This window comes from Syngnathus scovelli, chromosome 22, assembly GCF_024217435.2.
Source record: "Syngnathus scovelli strain Florida chromosome 22, RoL_Ssco_1.2, whole genome shotgun sequence".
Classification (NCBI taxonomy): domain Eukaryota; kingdom Metazoa; phylum Chordata; class Actinopteri; order Syngnathiformes; family Syngnathidae; genus Syngnathus; species Syngnathus scovelli.
Window position 1 is genome coordinate 1869305 of NC_090868.1, and position 20271 is coordinate 1889575.

Sequence of the window (20271 nt, forward strand, 5' to 3'; positions counted from 1 at the left end):
GCCGTATTGATCTGACCCGAAGTCGGGCTCGGCTCGTCATGGAGGAAGATATGTAATCTATTAGTAGCCAGCTGCGGCTATGTTTGAGAACCACGCTTCCAATTAGTGGAAAAGCCCTCCGTGGAGTAATATCATTTAATCTTGTTGATTTTTTTTTTTTTCTTTTAGTCCCACCAAGAGTGATAAGACTGCGGCCGTCGATATGTTATCTTAGGAAGCTTCTAAATATGGAGCTGCAGGTACTCATGGAGCGAGTGTGACAGCCCGTCATTTTCTTCTGTATCTCGACACCTTGTGAGGAATATTTAAACACTTAAGAGGCCCTGGCAAACAGATATGCACCAACAGCCCCCCAGTGGATATTTGATGAGCTCCGACAAATCTGCTGTGACAGCCTGTCTCGACTTTTCTGGATATACGCCGCATTGTGTGTTTGCAATCAAAGTGTAGCGGTTGATTTAGCAAAGGTTGGTGCGCCTGGAAAAAAACATTTTTTGCTGACGCAGGCGTTTTTGGAAGTGCCTTTAGAAATGATTGCCACCTCGCTGGTCAGTAATGCAATTTTGGAGCTTTTTGAAATATATATTTGTGTAAAGCGTCGGAGTCAAACCTGAAGCCCGGGGGCCAGAAACGGCCCACCACGTCATTTTATATGGCCCGCCAAGACAAATTGAAATATTGCTCATCGTTTTTATTACCATTCATCTCTGATTACATTTATTATGATTCATCACACGAAGCAATATCAGTAAATATATGATACAAGTTTAAAAGTCTATGGCTTCCATGAGGCCAGTCCATTTTTACTGTGCCATTAAAAGCAATCGGGGCTTTTTGTTATTGCTATTCATAGGTCATCTGCTTTTTTTCCCAGCGCCCATAAAGGACTCTTACAAGCCAGCAATAGTGTGAGCAGCCGGACTGTAAATGCATGTTGACATTTCACTTCTCATTTGAACGTGGGCGCCTGTAGCTACACTAGCTGACCTACCGGGAAGTTTGTAACTTTAATAAGTGTATAATTCAAAGGTATAAAAAAAATGCCTGCGGCCGTTGGAATGTTCTTTGTGATTTTTTTTTTGCAGCTTTCGCAGCGCTATCATATTTTAAATTCGGGGGTGGCTTGAAATAATCTTAAAAAATTAGGCCATCAAATTAATTCTTATTAAATTCATTAATTATATTTTATTAATTTATTTATTGTCTGCGTATTTATTTTAATTTATAAATACACCGCTGGACACTTACCTGCTCCCCACGGTCATCAAATTGCAAGCCCTAACCCTAACCCTAATACCCATCCCCCACCCCCCACCCCCCCGTGACAACGATCCTTGCAAAATAAAAAAAGAATCCGCGCTAATCGGCGTGGTACGACCCGTTCCATAATCTCCCATTTTATATCAGCCTCGGTGCAGATTTGTCTTTTAGGTGATTTGGGTGGTAAAAATAACGAAAGATGCAGCGCATAATTTTCCCATCCTGGCAGCAGATTAAAGGGCGACTGCTTCTTTTCACGTCGGATTTCAGTTAAATCCGGAAAGGGTTTTATTTTTTTCTTAATATAGGTTGCTCAGACTATAAAAATAAAAAAAACATGCGAGTGTCGAGGAAAGCATCCATTTTTATCACGTAAAGACCGATTATTTCATATCGGGTCTTTTATTGCTTACTGGGTTTGTATTTTTTTTGGAGTGCACAGTTGCAGTCTGATCCAGGCATTACCTGAGGAGTGGCCCGTGTCATATTTTAACTCCCTTTGTCTTTGACAGATGGCTTGCCTCTAAAAGCCTCTGTCCATGGTGCTGAAGGCTGGGCCTGACGTACGAGCGCCGAGCCCCGTTTGATAAATCCACCATGTCACTCGGCGCCTGACAGCCATTCATCATGCTTGACTTTCTCCTACGAAATGTTCCGTGTGCCGGATAATTCAGTGGGCCCAATAAAATGCCAGTCCTGGAGCTTTTTTTTTTTGAATGGCCTCCATCACGCCTCCGTGCAACTCCTGCCTGCTGTGCTCTTCAGACTACAGGGACATTTTGTTCGTGACTAAGCTTTGCCACTTTTTGTTTTTCTCTCATGTCGTCTGACAAAATATTAGACGTTCACACAACTCGAAAATGATGTCCGTATTTTATCCGACAAGTTTTGCTAGTAGTAGCAATTAATTTTGGGACAAATGAATGAGAATTAAAAAAAAAAAAAGACCAAACATTGGCAGTTGTTTGTAAAAGAAACAATGACATTTATTTTATTTTTTTCTTAGCACTTAATAAGTCTGTTGTGCCCGTGAATCACATATAGAACAGTTATAATATAAAAATGGCTTTTAACTTTACACCCAAAGCAACAACGAAATAGTTTTTTTTCTTTTTTTTTTTTTAAATATGTTTGCTAAAAATACTGACAGGGTATTCTTCACGTCATACTGGAGAATAGCTTGCGATTCTGCAATGAGTACATAGTCATGTTTTTTTCTTTTTCTTTTTTTTTTTGCTGCTACTAACATATTTATTCCCGTTGATTCTTCTTCATGTAGTTCTTTTTTTAGGCACTTACCAGGGTACTCCAGACGCCATTTTTTTTCCCGGCCATAGCATAGCGGCCACCATACTTGTTGTAGTCCATTTCCACCCCCCTCCCCCCCCCCCCCCCCCCTAGTCATAGTTGAAAAGAGAACTACAGAGCATTTCTTCCCAAGATAGCAAATTTTGTAGCAGAATTCCATTAAGTTTAATGTGACATTGTAATCAAACATAGTCAGCCACTTGCCTAAAATTCCAAGCCAATTATTTAAACTGCTGCGATACAGAGGAGCTGTGGTAACATTAACATAATAGAATATATAACAATAGTTCCATGAAAAAAAAAAAATTAATTCATCTTAAATACAAAAGAGGGTATGTTTCATCAAAAGGCTTTACACCACTGTTATTTGTCTAATCTACTAAACCCCTCCCCCCCACCCCACCCCCACCCCGGTATAGACAGGTGTTATTATTATTTCGCTAACTCGCCTATGGATGTTTGACAAAGCACAGACGGTATTGCTTGGGACCACACAGACAGTTCCACAACTTGAACAAATTGAACAGTCAGTTACAATAGATCTGACCCTCCATGTTGATCATTCCGTAACTTTTGTTTCCGCCAACCGTGTTTGGCAGTCAATTGCCGACCGGTCAATGTAGTTGCTAAGCCCCACCCCCATCAGCTGAGTTCTTGGACTGGGATTTTCAGTTGTTCCATCCCAGTCCAGTCGTAGAGTATCTGAGCAACGGGGTTGCCTTTTTAAACGGTAGTCGTCCAACCTGCCTGTAGTGGAGTCCAATCGGCGTAGCTCCTTAAAAGGCATTGTCAGATACGTTTATGACCGTCGCTTTCACTTCCACGCCGTTCGGCAGCACCCGACCGGAAAACCGAAAGAAAGTCGGGCGCCCGTCTGAAGCTTCCGTCGGTAACAGCAAAGCTTTGGAGTCGCATTTCCTTAAATCCCCATTAAGTTGGTGGATCCTCAGAGACACATAAATAAGTAGACAGCCCAGTGAAATTCCAGCTAGGAGCACACCAAAGGATGTGATTAGCGCCGTGTCCCATTTTTCCGTGTCCTTGGCCGTGAGCTCTAATCCCTTGGTGGTGACATTGACACATTTGGTGTCATGCTTGTAATGGATACTGCGGACGTCCACGCATACTATATACTGAGTGGCAGGGTTGAGATGGGTAAGGTTGTAGATTTGGATGTCAGAGGGCACCCTGGTGGAGAAGGAAGCGGCGGGATGGCGAGCATTTGACAGGGCGTACCATTTAATACTTGGAGCCAGTGTCCCCGGACTCGACTTCCACCAAACCAGGACGGCGTTGGTCCCGACCGACTTGACCTTGACATCCAGGGAACCGTTTGCGGGTTGAGGGAAATATCCGTTGACCTCGACGGAAACCGATTTAAGATCGGCTCCGACGACGTTGTGGGCGACGCAGGTGTAAGGACCCGCTTCTTTTTCGGTGATGTCGTAGATGTCAAAGGTCCCTTCCGGGTGCATGTAGAATTTATCGGACACCGTGTTGGGCATGACTTTATTCCCGGACGGGGTGATCCAGTAGATCTCCGGCTCTGGTTCGGCAAAAGCCCTGCAATGGAGCGACACGGAGTTCCTGCTCCGTACTCTGATATGCCCGGGCATACTTTCGGGAGATATGAGCGGCAGACAAATCTCCATCATCTCCCTGAAGTGAACCTGTCGGACATGCTGGCCCTCGTACTCCGGAGGCTCGACGCAGTAGAGCGAGTCGGGCTCCATGAAGCGAATGTTGGTCTTGTTCATGTTCATCCAGCGTACCACGCAGTCGCAGCGGATGGGGTTGCTATGCATGCTAACCTCTCTGAGATTTGGCAGCGACTCCACGGTAATTCTGTGGAGGGCGCTGAGAGCGTTGCCGTTGAGCATGAGCGTTTCCAGCCGCGGCAGTTTGTAGAACGCGTTGGGGTGGATGTAAGATAGTTTCGGGTTATTGGTGGCTTCTATTTTGGTTAGCTCGGGCAGATTATTCAGGGCGAAGCTGTCGATGGAAACGAGCTCCGGCATGCTATTAATCCCCAGCTCCTTTAAATGCAGCATGTCCACAAAATCCCCTCGCTGTATTCTGGCAATTGGATTTTTATTCAGATCCAAAAATTTCAAGTTTTTCGCATTTCTCAAGGCGGAATGCGGCACCTCCGGGAAAGTGTTATCGTAGAAGGAAATGCTTTCTAAGTTATCTAGGCCGACCAAAGCGTTGTCGGGGAGCTGCGACAGGTTCATTCTGGTGAGAACGAGACTGCGGAGGCTGCTGAGAGGTTTGAAATTCATCTCGTCGATAGACAGCACGGGATTCTCGCCAATCATTAGAATCTCCAGGTTGGGCATGGGTTGGAACCACTCTCTGTGAATAACTTTCAGCTTATTAGAATTGAGATGGAGTCGTAGAAGCTTGCCGAGACCCTGGAAAGCCATTTTGGAAATGAAGGAGATGAGGTTGTGATTGAGATAGAGCTCTTGAAGATTGGCCACCTCCGCCAGACATCGGTCGGGAAGTTCTTGTATTCGGTTCTCCTCCATATGTAGCGACACAAGCTGAGACAGAATCCCGAGATGGACGTCGTTCATGGACGAGATATTATTTTGCGATAAATCAATCTCGGTGATGTTGGCGAGGTAATCCAAGGGTTTGTCTATTTTTGCAACATTATTTGTTTGCAGTAACAGTACTTGCGTACCCACGGGTAGTTTCTCCGGCAGGTTAAATAGTCCCAAATCATTACAGTCAACAGTCTGGGCCTCCATGTATACAGAACTCGGGGAGAACCAGGGTCTGTCCTCGCAGACGCAAAGTTTGGGGCAGTCCGGCCGTTTATCAACGGCCACAACAAAAGAAGCCACGGCCAAGCCGACGAAAAGACGATCCACGAACGACACGTCCTTCATATTGGTCTCCGGTCGGAAATTGGTCCTCCTAAATTATGTATTCTTAGCTGTTCACGGGTGATGAATAATTTCTTGCATCTGCTGAGGTGAATGACTCAGCCCTGCCACCTCCACATTCCACTGCAGCAGAGCTCCCCCCCGAAAACCTCTCAAGAGACTCGTTTTGTTGTTGTTGTTGTTCTTGTCTTGCTGTGCAATTGCCCTTGGAGGCAATTGCTAATCACTCAAAGTCAGGGTGCAGGGCCAAGACTGCAGTCAGGTAGACCAGAGGAATTGGGTTGGAGCATCCATAAAATCTTCTCTTTAGAAAGACAGATGTCCCGGTTGATTGTCGTCCACTGCTCGGTCCATTCCGACCTATAAGACGAGAAACAAGCCATGAATCAGCGAGACGTACTAACATGTGACAGGGGCGAACCATTTGGACGTGTTGACATTTATTATTAGGGCATAGTGATATATGTTGACATTTATTCACACTCACTTTAGAACAGAGCCATGCTTTTAAAAATGCTTGACCTTCTGGGCATTTTTTTTTTTTGAAAATGCCATTTGCCCTAATGCCAGTGTGTTATTGGTTAAAACGGAAGCTTTATTAGGATTCCCAACCGGCCGACGTCCTGCGGCTTAAATATTAGGCGCATGGCAAGCTCCTTGGAAATCTCTTTAATATGTCAGTCACCATAGCAACAAGTCGACAGGCAGCCAGGGGGAAAGTGCAAGCTTGAACCGAGCGCCGGCTAACGGTACGCGTTTTGTAATCGAGGATAATTAATGTCACGGCCATCGTTACATTGGGCTAATCAAATGAATTTGCTTTTCATTCTTCATAAAGACACGGAATGGCCTGTAAACAAACTGCGCACGTGGGGGGGTAGTGGGAAATAAATATTTACGTCTTGTTTGCAAATTACAACCAATTGTGCGAAGGAGAGTCGTGTGTCATTCGCATAAATTGACACGCTGATATTATCCTTCTACTATAATTAATAAATAAATAAATACATAAAAAATAATAAAAATATATAAATGACCAAATGGTCAATTTAATTATATTTAATAATATTTAATATTTTATAAGAGAATAAAATATTTTTTATTTTATTTTAATTCCATTCAAAAATCCACTATGATATCCAGTTTTGTCTTCTATTTGTTCCCGTGACCTTACGACCTCGTCACGAGACCACGCTTGAATTTGTAACCGTGACATTTGTAAATGCCTCTCAATGAAGAGATGCCTTTTGATAGCGCTTGTGATATTCCGGGAAATGAGGATAAAATATGACGATGGCTAGAAAGACAAAACCAGAAAAGAAAAATGGTTTCATTTCATCACAGCCGCTGTTTCCACCTCAGTGGTCACAAGGGAGACGCGGCGAATAAAATAGCCAACAATGAAAATATATAAATAAATGGCCACGAACGCCGCAGAAATGCTGCAGTTTGCCGCGCCAGGGGTTCATTTCTCAACCTTTGCTCCAGCACTAGCGGAGAAGTGGAAGGGATGGGGGAATGTTCAGCCAGTGGATGGTGCAAGACCACTTGAAGTGGTTTTTCCTAAAGCAATCGGGCACTTTAATAAGCTGCAAAGCATTCTGATAGAACAGGCTGAGCTTCATTGTGGACATGAACTACTTAGTGAACTTCACCCAGGACACCTCGGCCAGTGGGAGCAATGCCTCACTTGTATTTTGTGACTGTTTGAGAGAAGGAATCATTACCCCTTTTTTGTTTAACGTTCAGCGTTATCTGGCCCGCATTGATTAAATGTAGGGTGGGATTAGGACGGCTTAACTAACAATTTACAAGCTGGTGTGTCTTGCAAACACAATTCCTGGGCAATAAATGAGAACGCGTTGCTCTCGGTGATAATCGACGATATGTTTGGAAATGGACGTGACGAATAGTGCAGGCGCTGGTTTCGAACTCCATCTTGAATCTAGCAAATTTAGTTGCGTACAGAGACGTAATTTACATTTAGCTGAAATTATATTATTATATTATATTATATTATATTATATTATATTATATTATTATAAATTATATGTTGTTATGTTATGTTATGCTATGCTATGCTATGCTATGCTATGCTATGCTATGCTATGCTATGCTATAAATTATATATATATGTTATTTTATGTTATCTTATGTTATGTTAGAAAGGCAAATACAAGATCGATGTGTGTAAGTTGTTACGGGAAAGTCATTGAAATCTCCAACCGAGCGTTACATCATCAACAGCCGGTAGTTATCGGCTAAAAAATCTTGAAAGTACTTGACACACATTACAGCTTTGACATTTGCCGAAAGAGGTCCTTTATAGGTCAGTCTCAGGTGTTCAGTCATGGAGCTAACACGAGCTCCCGGGTGTCAAAAGATGAACACGAAGCGAATCATTCGTGCGGCATGTGTCGGAATCCCTGCGGTTCTGTTTGTGTTGCGCGTCGCCCTTTTATTTATTTTTTTAAAAATATAACTCAGGCATATGTTTTATTGGGCGATTTGATTTTTTGACATATGCGCCCAGATTACACCATTTACGGACCATTTGCGCTCACATTTGCAGTTGTGTCAAGCTAATCATGATAAACCTGAAATTGGATGAGTTTTCATCACAGTTCAAGGTGAAAAGCTTTTTCATTCATCTCTTGGCAGCGTCTCGCACTTCCTTTCCCACTGGGCCCACCTCCATTATACGCTGAGGCTGTTCTGGACAGTAATGGCACAAATACAGTTTGATTGGAGACCAGTGAGATATGACCACTTTAAATTAATGAGTGTTCACACCAGGGGCACAAAAGCGTTGGTCCGGGTGGCTCTGCGGCACTAATTCAGGCCTGCTGGCTGACTCAAGTCGGCCATGTCGCCCAACGACCGGGCAGAACTGTTTGTTTTATGCTGTTTATTGAAAAGGGCTATAAATCTTTCCTCTGGCTTCATGGGGCTTGGATGAGATTTAGTGGAGCAAGGACATAAAGATGATTGCTTTGCCGCAGGTTGGGTATTCATCTGTGCCCCGTGTGGTTACAGGGTGACCTACAGTACCTGTAAAAAAAAAAAAAAAAAAAAGGAAAATTAAATGACTATACAAAACACGGCAAGTGGTGGGAATTTGGAAAACGACGGTTTTGGTGGCGAGCGTATTGGCCCACGGGGAGGTCTGAATATACAGGGGTGACAGGGACTAGTAAAAAATGTTTTAAAAAGATGAAAGGTCATAAAAAAATCTCTATTTTTTTTAAAGGGAAGACAATTTTGTAATTTAAGGTCGATGCACATAAAATGATGTGGCGGACCCTAATCTGGAGCCCGAGCCTCGAGTTTGACACTCATGATCTACATAAGGTTCTGCTTCTGCTGAGTGGTGCTAAAAGTGTTTTTTGGAGTTTGTACTCGCCCTCTCTCTCTATTCAAATCCTTTTTATTACAGCTCTGTTGAACTAATGAGCCAATGTGTTCATCTGCCTTTCCAAACCAGCTTCAGCCTGTCTACTTTGATTCCAATAAACCTTTTTATGTCCGCACAAGTTTCGAGTAGTAATTGTAGTCGTGCTGCTTTCTGCTTGCTTCTGCAGCTACAAGTCAGGCTCACTTTGGACCATCTGGATCTTTCTCTCTGACGGAACCTGCCTTCATGTCGGCGTGGATCAAGAGGTAGGCCATCTCGTAATTGGTAGTACAATCTGTCCTTGGGGGGGGGGGAACAGTTATCTTTAAAATGCTCCTCCACGAGTAGCATATTGGATGGAGCCTCCACCAAGGTGCGGGGGAGTAGATGACGATGAATTTGTTGTTAAGTGCTTCCTTAGAAAATGTGAGTAGCCCTGATATGAACTTCCTTGAGGTGGAATAAGGCCAGGATGAAGATAATTTGACAATTTGTAATTTTATTATCGGCACATGAATGTCTTCTTGGGTTAGGGTTAGGGCCGTATCTGGCCCCCGGGCCTTATGTTGAACCAAATCTTTGAATTGAAAGTACAATATTGAATAACTGCATCTCTAATATTTCCATTTCTAAACGCCATACATGTGTAACACTGGCTGGACTTGACCAAGCCACTTCCGATCCTCTGGTTAAGCCCCTCGGTGGGTGGGTACCGCTGCGAGGCTTCACTGTCATTCCCTTTGCCCTTCACCTTATTGATTTACTATTATACTTTCACCAAGCTAAGAAGGAGGTCCATTAAAGGGAAACCTTCTTTGCGGCGCCATGTATGCATAATGAAGCAATCCGTGCGCATGCTGGCGTTGGACGCTTTTCCTTCCTTGTACAGAGGAGGCCATTGGCGAGTTGATCGTTAATGCGAAAATCAATGTTCCAAATTAACCACAGGACCCCCGTCTCTGTTTTTTTTTTTTTAGCCTTTCCCTGGATACGATTTGCCCTTGGGCTCAAAGTACACACGCAATGCTATCGAACGCTAGCTAGCGCTGCATTAATGGCGTTGCGCAAACACATACAAGTGTCGATTCGCTGATGGTGTAAAACACATAGTCGGGTTTCTTTCTAATTTACACCGTCCTGCATTTATTAAACTAAGGTAGCTACCTTAAGGGTGCCACGGATAAGGTCAAAAGCATAGCAAGCAGTCCAACAGTCATTTTTGTGGCGGTATAATCGTACTCACTCTTGACAAAAAATCTGCATAATGTCCCGCGTATTGCTGCTAGCCAGAATGAAAGGGGGGAGGGGAGGGGAGAGGGGGGCGCCAGTGGCGTATCCCTCAAAGTCAGAGCCAAATTGAATCTGCAGGTGCAAATGTGGCAAGTGTGCTGCCTCAGAGATGCGCAGCTATCTGTATTCATACGAATAATAAATGGCAGGTCAACACACCGCCGGCCTGAAGTTGCCATGAGAGAAAGAATTATGCACCAATGCGGAGCAACTTTATTCGGCCTTCGTACGTTCATAGCAATTTTGTTCTATGCATTTGATGTGGTTTCAAATTTTACCAACGTGATGGTATCTGAAAGAGATCTTGTGTTGCCCTGAGGCTTTGTTTTCTTTTTTTACATATTTTGAGGTGTTTCTCTTTGTTGTGGGAGTTGTCTTCAATGTCGCCCTCTGTTGGCTACTTGATGTCATTACATTTAAAGTTATATGATTTTTCGGCTTTCATCGGCGTGTCTTTGAAGAAACGTGCAAGTACTAAACTTACCTCAACTTCGTCTTCATTGGCTACAAGTTTAACTTGCTTTCAACTCTGTGTTTCTGAACACTGCACAAGAAGACTCATCATTGATTCATCAGGCCCAAGGCGCCGTGTTGTGTACGTACGTAGCAGTCGGAATGTAGAACAGATGGACCATGTAGAAAAAGCACTTGGATGTTATCTAGGTTGTCTTCCCATGCTTGGCATATGTTGCAATCATGTTCAACTATTTCAATACGGTCGAGTTCAATTTGAAAGTGGAACGATTCGATTCAGTGGGATTACGAGTCAGATACATCTCAGTTCGAGAGGTTTATCAATTTACATATATGCGAATGAACTTGTTAGCGTTGTAAATGTAGCATTTCTCTCCAGTAAGCTAATTCGTATTTGAAAGTGGAAAGACTTGATTCAGTTTGATTCAATCGCATGAATCAAAACTCATTTTCCGATTCGATCGAGTACATTCCGATTCAAATAATTTTTTTATTACAACCCTTAATAAATAAAGTTCCGTTACGGCACTGACGATATTCTTTGCGATTATATTGAGCATTATTCCCCTTCCAAATGCAAAAGTAAATTGCATAAGTCACGCAACACAAAAGCGCTATCAAATGTCACCGTGACCTTTTCGATATGGTCTCGCAAAAGCCACAGTGACAAAATCTTTTTATACATCCTTTTGTTTGCGGGCATTTTGATGTAGCCTGTCGAATATCTCCGGAACAAAGCTCCTGCACTCCATCTTTCCTGTTGCCCTCTTATTCCATTTTAAATGTCTGTTTGGGAGCTCAGGATGCTATCAGCGATCCCCCCCGCAGCCTTAGCGTGAATATGTTTACATGCATTTCGCCCGGCGTGAGATCCTGCGGCATCTCGTTACTATCACGGCGCCAAACGTAGGAGATATCCTGGGATTTTTTTTTTGTTCCCGCCCCCAAAACATTCATCACCTTCCTGGGACTTGCTGCCCTCTACATACAAAGAAATGCATAATAGCGAACACCCACAGTGTGATTGACGTTCTCCGAGTCTACACAAGGCCACTGCGGGTACAATATCTTTTCCCAACACACACACACAACCAAGCTCACCTTATTGCATCGAGATCAATAGTCAATTCCCCGAGCCACTCACGTTAAGCATATGACTTGTTGTGGACATGTAATATCGATTTTGTTTTGGAGCAAATGCGCCCAAAATAATGAAGGCAGGCCATTAGTGCTGTGCTCTACTGTTTTGTTTTGTCCCTCTGCCAAGGAGAAACAATGCATTTAATAATCATAAACTCCTTGTCGGACTTTACTGCTTGCCCCGGAGGGTCATTTGGAACAAGGACTCTCGGGCAAGCGTGAAGATTTCCTCAGTATTTAAATGTGCCACGTGATGCCAATGTGCGTTTTACCCCCTCCCCAAATGTATTCTTGCCAAAATGCCAGCATTGTGCTCCACCTGCTTTCACATCATCCACTGGGTGACTTACATTTTGGACCAAGAGGGCATGAGAAGCGCGAGATAAACGCCCTGTGAGACGAGAGAGCATGCACTTTCTCTCTCTCTCTCTCTCTCTCTCTCTCTCTCTCTCTCTCTCTCTCTTTTGCCAGATGCCTGCTGTGTGGGTGTGCACGAACGCGCACATGCAGCGAGGATGCTGAGGGGAGCTCAAAGATGCCTCACAGTGGCGGCTTTAATTACGCATCGGGTGCACAAAGGCATCCGAATCAGTTCAGCCTATAAAGTAGTGTGTGCATGTCCCAAGGAAGAAACCCAAGGCGGTGGGGGGGAGTGAAAATAAAGCTTGCAAATATGTAATGCACTTACATGGTGGCAACCGTGGAGGAAGAAAGGAAAGGCGGGCTGCCATCATTGGATTTCTTCGAAACGTGTGCGCTCGTGAATCCCGACCCGGGGACACATCCAAGTGCGCGCCGTTTCACTTCCACACTTTGCACCATCCAGCAAAGCCCTCTTTGCATGTTAACGCGACGTCGATCACGCGTCTGCGTGCTCGCATGACGCGCGTTATGCGTAGTTGCGCAAAAAAAAAAGCGCACAATCGCGGCTAAACTGTCGTCATCAGCTTCAGCATTTTTTTTAACAAGGCGCTATTTGTTGGACACACAAAAATGGCTGATAAGGTGACGTAAAATAGCCTTTATTTTAATTAACTTGCAGCGTTCGGTGCGCGCATGCAATCACCCAGCATTGAATCAAACACCCCAAAAAAAAAAAGCTTTGTATTGCTTCAATCTAAGTAAACTTACCATTTGGAACATTGCGGATCTCGAAGCAGCGACTATATTCCCCTCAAGTGCGCCGTTCTCTGACGAGATGCCAGTCAACAATGTGCGGTCCTTTCGTGCAGTCGCTCCTCTCCAACAAACCCGAAAAAAAGAAAAAAAATTCTGAAAAAGTCCAAGTGTGCGAAAACACAAAGAGGGGCTCACGCGTGTCCTTCCCTTGGCGTCCTCAGACAGGCTGACGGAGGCAGCATCCCTCTCCCCGTCCTCCGAGTGTCAGGCGGACCGAGTTGACGCGCCGCCGCCTCCTCACCAGTCATTAGTGTTCGGGGACTTAATCCCCGCCTCCCAGGCTTTCAGCCAATTACGTCAGAGGAGCTCACTGCATCCCTCCTCTGATTGGTCGAGTCAACCTGTCGGTCATACCTGACAGTCGCTGGTTCTCGTCTGTTGGAGGGGAAGAACGCTGCAAAAAATGTTCCTCGATGCAATAGTGCATTTCATTTTGACAACTTGTGTGCACGCATATGTATAAATCTGAATATTTATAAATCTATATATAGATGCATGAATTTCACAGTAGACTTAATATTCAAGTTTCACCTCAGGATTTTACTCAGATTGTTTATTTTGTGAGGCAAATATTTTTATATTGATACGTTTTGCAATTCAAAAGTCAAAATAATATATTTTCGGTTAGGGTTAAGTTTTGACTGACCATCACTCCATTCAATATAAGAAAAATATGCAATTTGAGTGGTTATTTTTTACAGCGTGCCGCAAAAGGCAGAGCGAGGGAAGAAAATGGATATCTGTACCTATTAGCTGCAGAGCTCCCCACTCAGATCCCAGGAGGCTTTCTAACACAATGTTCTACAAACTGATGATCCTGGAGGTCGGTGAGGGTTAGCCGCAGCCTCTCAGCGAGACAGAGACATCCCTCATGTGTCAGGCTGCAGAGTTCTGATCCAAAAGTTACTTCTGCTGGAGGCTGGCTTGTATCCAATGCACTCTTTCCAAATCATAAATACGTTTCAGTATGTGATGTCACAGTGCATCCGATTTTGCAGTTGTAGCATTTATCAATTTTCTTGCTGGATGATATGAAATTTAATGAGTGACCTGTGCCTGTCATTTTATCGGGTGATGACTCAGCAATTTACCGTGCAGCCATTAAAAACAACTTCTGGAGGTGAGGAGGTTTTGCTAACAAGCTGACACACCACCTGACAGTATGACACATTTATTTTTTTTCAGCTGTATTATTTGTGTATAAGGTTATAAATAGAGAATTTGTCGGCGTATTGCAGGAAGTCACCTGGCAGGGTGAATGTTCAAGTGGTAATATGTGTTACATTGGAAAGACTATTTTTAATTTCCCCAGACTGTTTGGTCTTGGGTGACTTGTGATGGTTCTCGCTGTCATCTCTGGAGAGCGACAGCAAGATTGCACGTTTTATTTGTCGACAAGTTTGCCTTTGTGTTCAGATTAGAAGTTTTTGTGGCTCTCTCGTATGACGCATGATGTCATTATTTGCCGGGTTATTTTTAGATGTTTGATAGCTTCTTGTACTTTTCGCCTTCAAAGAATGGTTTTGCCAGCCAGCCCCTGCCAAAAAAAAATAAAATAATTCAGCTATGTCATGTCATGTTATGTATAACAAGACATCGCTTTACATCAGTTTAACGTTTGATGTGTCAAACTCAAAGGTCGGGGGCCAGATACGGCCCGTCACATCATTTTATGTGGCCCGCGATGACAAATTTTCAGTCAATTTTTCAAATTGTCTTCACTTTTTATAAATAGATATTGCTAGCAATTATTATCACATCTTTTTTTAGATTTTAAAATTCTGTATCATAGTGCTAAATGTTTGAGGCTGATCGGAAAAAAAAAATGTCGATGAAGTAGCCCATACAGGAGAAATGGGGCAGCTGATTCAGCATTTTTTTTTTTTCTTCTCTCTCTCACTCGTCTATACCTTCTAAGTTGACCGTGGAGACTTCATAGCTCATGAAGCAAGTCAAGGGTGCAGTCAACTCACCATAAAACCACTCCAATAGACTCCAAGCCACAGGGGAAAGCCTGGATTGTTTCTGGACAAATGCAGAAAATTGGCCCGCCATGAAGAATCTGCGTTAAATTTAATGCGATAAAACATTATTTGGAGGCAGGGACGAAAGAGGGGTGGACTCCAGGCTCGATGTGTTTACAGTGTAAATGATGTCTTTGCTCGCGCTTGTTTATTGCGGAGTTTGGGGGGAATATTCCGAAGGCGTTTCATGGTGACATTTTGTGATGTGTTCCGCCAAGGGAGAAAAGGCCACGGAGGGCAGTGGAATTTATTGACTGAATTTCACAGTTATAAATGGTTTTTTTACAAGTGACATAAAGAAAATGATATGTCCTCTGCTGAGGCTGGGCACATCCGTGAGCTTGTTCCGTCGACCGGCAGCAGTCACGGCACTTATCGTGAATAACGTTTCGCTCGATAGACTGTAACTTGGCCTCTGATAAAAATTGGGTGGAGAATTGGAAGATTAGTTTTTTTGTTTTTTTTTTACTACCTGGTGCTTTTCATGCATGGACTTGCTTTTCTACCTTTTGACATATTGCCTGCTGATGTAGTTGTGTATATATAAATAAATGACATAATATTTGAAGAAGAGGGTTAGGGTTAGGGTTAGGGTTAGGGCTAGGGTTAGGGTTAGCGATGTTTAGCGATGAAAGAAACTGAAAGTTGTATTTCTCTCGCAGAAATGAAGTGGACACATGACAGCAGACAGCTCTCGCAAACCGAAATGTCTCAATGATAGCGAGCGAGCTCAAACATGTTGCAAACAACATGCCCAAGTGTTGAAAATTGAAATGAATGAGCTTGTTGAACAAATGTAATCACGGGATCCATTTCTCAGCTCAGTGGCTGCTCCCCCCCACCCCACCCTCACCCCCACCCCCCTTGGTTACAGTTGCTATGCCGGTCAAATCCCATAACCGGCACACGAAGAGATGGATGCTGGCGTGACAATGTTTAGCCACTCAGAGAATGGAGTTGCCGGAGAAGTATCTTTTTGACAAGCCAAACGTTGAGTGTTAAAGCCCAACGTGATCTCGCTAATCAATTGCGTCAACGGGTGTCAAACCCGAGGAGCGGGGGCCAGATAGGGCCCGCCACGTCCTTTTATGCGGCCCGCGTAGACAAATCCGATTCATGTCAGTTCTAATAATAAATATAAAATAATAAATAACACATCCTTTTATGTGACTCACAGACAAATCAAATTCATGTCAGTAGTAAGAATAAATAATATAAAATAATAAATAAATAATAAAAATCATGTAGCCCGCATAGACAAATCAAATTAATGTCAGTACTAAAAATAAATAATATAACATATTATGTGACTCGCAAAAACAAATCAAATTCGTGTCAGAACTAAAAATAAATCATATAAAATAAATAAATAATAAAAATAGCATTTTTTTTTTGCCATTCATCTTTTCAGAAAATTACTTATTTATCAATTTGTTTGTCGGCTTCGCCGTCATATATGATTAAGCATGTCAGCATGTCAGCATGTTGCGTTCATTCCAAATCATCCCCCGTTGGTTTGCTCAGTTCAACATTTGTATTCTTCGTCGTCCTCTTTGTGCTTTTTCTTACTGGCAGGGCTTGTCTCCAGTGCAGTGGCATAAAAGGCAAAGTTTTGGTCTTTTTCTACCGTGAGAGAGGCGAGGCGAAGGAATATCGCCTCAGGATGTTTCTTATCCCCTCAGCCCTGCTTGGATTCCCGCATATTACTGCACTTCATTCAACTTTTTTTTTTCCCCCCACTAATCACTCATCTTTTCTTTCTTATCTAACTTATATCTCTGGCTTTCAACTAGTCCTCTGCCCTCCTTACCTTTCCATCTCCTCATCCCTTCCGGATTTTTAATTCCTCCTTTCATACGTCTTCCCATCGGCGTTACCTTTCTTATATACTTTTTTTTTTTTTCTTCACACTGCATCGTGAATTGGTAAACAGAATTTCTTGCCGCCTTTATATCAGGTTGCATTTTTATCCGCTGTACAATTCAATATATTCCATCACCCAGAGGAAAATGAAAAGGCAAATTGCCGGGTGACTTAACGAAAACACGTTGACTCGAGTAAATGATTGTAATATCCATTTGAGCGGCGACGAAACACAACAACGTGATCAAATCATGCTTTTATTTCACGACGATAATAATGTCTACATTAAACCCAAGGAATTGTACATAAAAAAATATTTTTTACAATTCATTCTACATAGCGTGACAAAGAATAGATGTTTGTGTATTTCCGACTTTGGCAGATTTGCCGGCGTAAATGATGCACGAATCAAAGTGCAGGATTAATAAGCAATTTATCCCGGAAGGGCCGCCGACGTCTCCTGCATGATGATTTGTTTACTTCCTTCCTTTGTTCGAGCGGATGCTTGCAGACACGCACCGCGAGTCATTTACACTCCCAAAGGCCTTCGCCGTACGATAACTTTGATCAGATGATCACATATTTGTTTGTCTGGATATAGCGTATTATTTTTAAATAAACTGTGAAAATGTAGTCATTTAGATTTAGCCGGAAGGAAATAAAGCTTTCTTGAATTTATGAAAAAAAAATAAAAACATGGAAAATAGATTCCTCTTGCAAAGGAAGGAAAATAAATGGAGAGGCAAATGAACTGCTGATTAGTTGGGCCTTTCAAATAAATGTGAAAGGAGAGGGGGAAAAAAAAAAATCAACCAGCAATTACCAGAACCAATGCTTTAGACATTCAGAACTGGGTTTAAGAACAAAACAGAAAGTGGTGTCAGGGAAAAGTGGCTGTCTGTGAGACTTTGTCAGCGGAATATATAAAGATGTGTCTTTCAAATGTCATTTTTCAAGACTTATTGCTCCGGCGTAGAAGCAGCAGATACGTGCCCGGAAGAATGAGCGGGGGGAAAGCCATTTGGATGATGTCATAAATGTTAAATGGTAAAAAAAAATATATATATATATATATTTGCTGAATTAAAATAGAATAAAATTTAAATATTGTTCAAATTAAATCATTAAAATTATATAATATGTTGTAGTTGTGTAGTGCGAGTATTTTTTAAGTTTCATTTTAGCTTGTGAAATGACTCCCTAATGTAGTGACTCGTTCATCAGTGTTCAAGATGGCCGATTTGATATGCCTAGTTGGGGAATCGGCCAGATGAATATTTCCGTCATGTTTAGGAAGCTCTTCGGGGTAAGGCCAGCAGCCACCAGTCGGCCGACGGGGACATTTTTTTTCCGCGAGCGGGAAGATATTTCCCGGAAATAGCAAATCTCCGACACTACAGATGGCGGGTACACCCACAGGCTTGTACTTTGGCGTGTGTGTGTCACCGTTAACTCTTCCTGTTTGAAGATAACTGGCCATGCTTCCACTACACCTCGCTTGTTCCGCCTGGGCATGGAAATCCCCCCCCCCATGGTCGATCTCGCTCCCAGCTTAAGATCCCTCGGCTGCCAGACGGCCCAACTGTCCGTCATGTGGCGGTTTTTAGTATTCCGGATCGGCGCTGTGCCCGGATTCATTTACATTAGTCGGCGAAGACTGAAACCTACGATAAGCAGCGATTGGACGGTTTGGTTCTGTATAGGAAGTTATTTCCATATATATTGATCTCCATAAGGACATTTTTATCTCCGGAAAGTCCAATGAGAAGTGAAGGACATGGAGCAAAAATGGTAAATTATTTGATATATGGATTTTATTCCGCACGATTTCGGCAATTCCGATTAAATACGTGATTATATTTCAGGAAGTGTTACGACTTATCGTTACGATTTATGGCTTTACGTCTGAGGAAATTTCATAAGCAAAATGGTGCTTGATCCATATTAATCAAGCAATTTGGGGTTTTGTCCAAATGAATTTTAAACGGGGGAATGCAGCAACAGGAGGCGTTTTATGCCTAACATGCCTCAAATGAGCCATTTATTTTATCCAACTCATATTTCACATCTGTTGTTTATGCTGCATTCGAGAAGCCAGGAAACCATTAGCGTGCCCACTAAATTCCAATTTACGGCATCAAAAATATTGTCACGGACATCAAAATAACTTCCTGTTGTCTGATGAGTCGTTCAGTCTTCTCAGCCGATCTTCGAGTGTATGATATCGTTATTCATCGGCCACAAAAGCGGCAACTTCATTATTTTGCCATTCGTAATGAAGCTGAAAGATATTAAGACGGGCAAGCGCTCTATCACGAAACATTTACCGCCGCCTAATTATTTTTAAAACATTTTCAAAAGTGTCTCTGTGGACAAGCCGGCATTCAAAATGAGCACATCCTGGTACTTATTTAGCTCCGAGCATGTACCAGACTTGTGCTTTTTAAGCTTTAAACGCGATGGAGAACAGAAAGTTCACTCAAGGGTTCGATTTCTCGTATATACAGGCCTATCGTAGAGGTGACGCCAAACGATATCTACCTCGAGACGATTGGCCACCCGAGGCTATAGAAAGCTAGCGTTAGCAATGCTGCTGCAAGGCTGAAAGGAGCAGATGGCAAGACCAGGCAATCTGCCACGAAAACCAGTCCTGATGCTCGTATTTTTAGCTTCCACCGACTTTGACTGCTCATATGTCTCTCGCGGCGTTTGCCATTTCGTTCTCTTTTGCGACAGCTTTCTGGAAGTCTTGGTGTATGATTTTTTTTTTTTTTTCGGTGATCAAACCCGTTTGAGTCATGCGATCAAATGGGATGAAGAGAAAAGTTAAGACGGAAAGGAGATTAAAAGACACATTTAAGGCGACATGGGCGATGCGTCCACCCACTGGTTTTCAAATAACACAGAAATGTGAGGAACAGGATCCAACATGTCAAGCTTAAAAAAGTTTTGGAGTAATTCTCAGGGGGGCGGAGCCAAAACTTTCAGTGGAATGGCCGGTGTGACAAAACCACAGTCGAGGTTTCATGAAATAAAATGCAGTGCATAATTAACTAAATAATAAAATAATATAAATATATTAAATTAATATAAAGAATAAAAACAATATATAATATAAAAATTTAAAATATATATCAATTAAAATAAAAACAAAAAAATACAGGACAAAAAAGGAAAAATCCGGTCACAGCTGTTTCCAAATGTGGCTGCAGACTGGAGCTTTTATCTTCTTGTTGACAAACTGCTTTAATAAGCCTCCTAATTCAAGTAGCTTGACAAGAACTAATAGCAGGTGCAGCCTCGTAACAACGGATATTGCTGATGCTGACGATAGAACCCCACACGGCCTCGTTTCGTCTTCCCTCGTTTGCATCCTACCTGTGACATCATTTAGAATCATTCTGAATTTCACATCCATTTGGGAAAACCATGTCTCAATAAAGGT

General features: G+C 42.7%; 1 protein-coding gene and 1 long non-coding RNA gene across 3 annotated transcripts in view; one reads left to right on the forward strand and one right to left on the reverse strand.

Annotated features, from left to right (window-relative positions):
* Nucleotides 1-20271, forward strand: part of LOC125992101 (uncharacterized) — a 74907-nt gene that overhangs the window by 34469 nt on the left and 20167 nt on the right. The window contains exon 2 of the long non-coding RNA XR_007489535.1: nt 9044-9122. This is a non-coding gene — a long non-coding RNA (uncharacterized lncRNA). The remainder of the gene's footprint in view (nt 1-9043; nt 9123-20271) is intronic.
* Nucleotides 1696-13162, reverse strand: LOC125992099 (leucine-rich repeat neuronal protein 3). Of its 2 annotated transcripts, none has more exons than XM_049760690.2 (2): nt 12892-13162; nt 1696-5822 (listed from the first exon to the last, which is right to left on the reverse strand). In XM_049760690.2, exon 2 carries the CDS (start codon nt 5463-5465, stop codon nt 3345-3347), a length of 2121 nt encoding a protein of 706 aa, XP_049616647.1. In that variant the 5' UTR covers nt 5466-5822; nt 12892-13162; the 3' UTR covers nt 1696-3344. The 2 variants fall into 2 exon arrangements, with proteins under 2 accessions (XP_049616647.1, XP_049616648.1); XM_049760691.2 differs by lacking the exon at nt 12892-13162 and adding an exon at nt 12449-12681.

Coding starts and splice junctions, on each gene's coding strand:
- LOC125992099 (XM_049760690.2), bottom strand. CDS start 5,465: ATGAAGGACGTGTCGTTCGTGGATCGTCTTTTCGTCGGCTTGGCCGTG.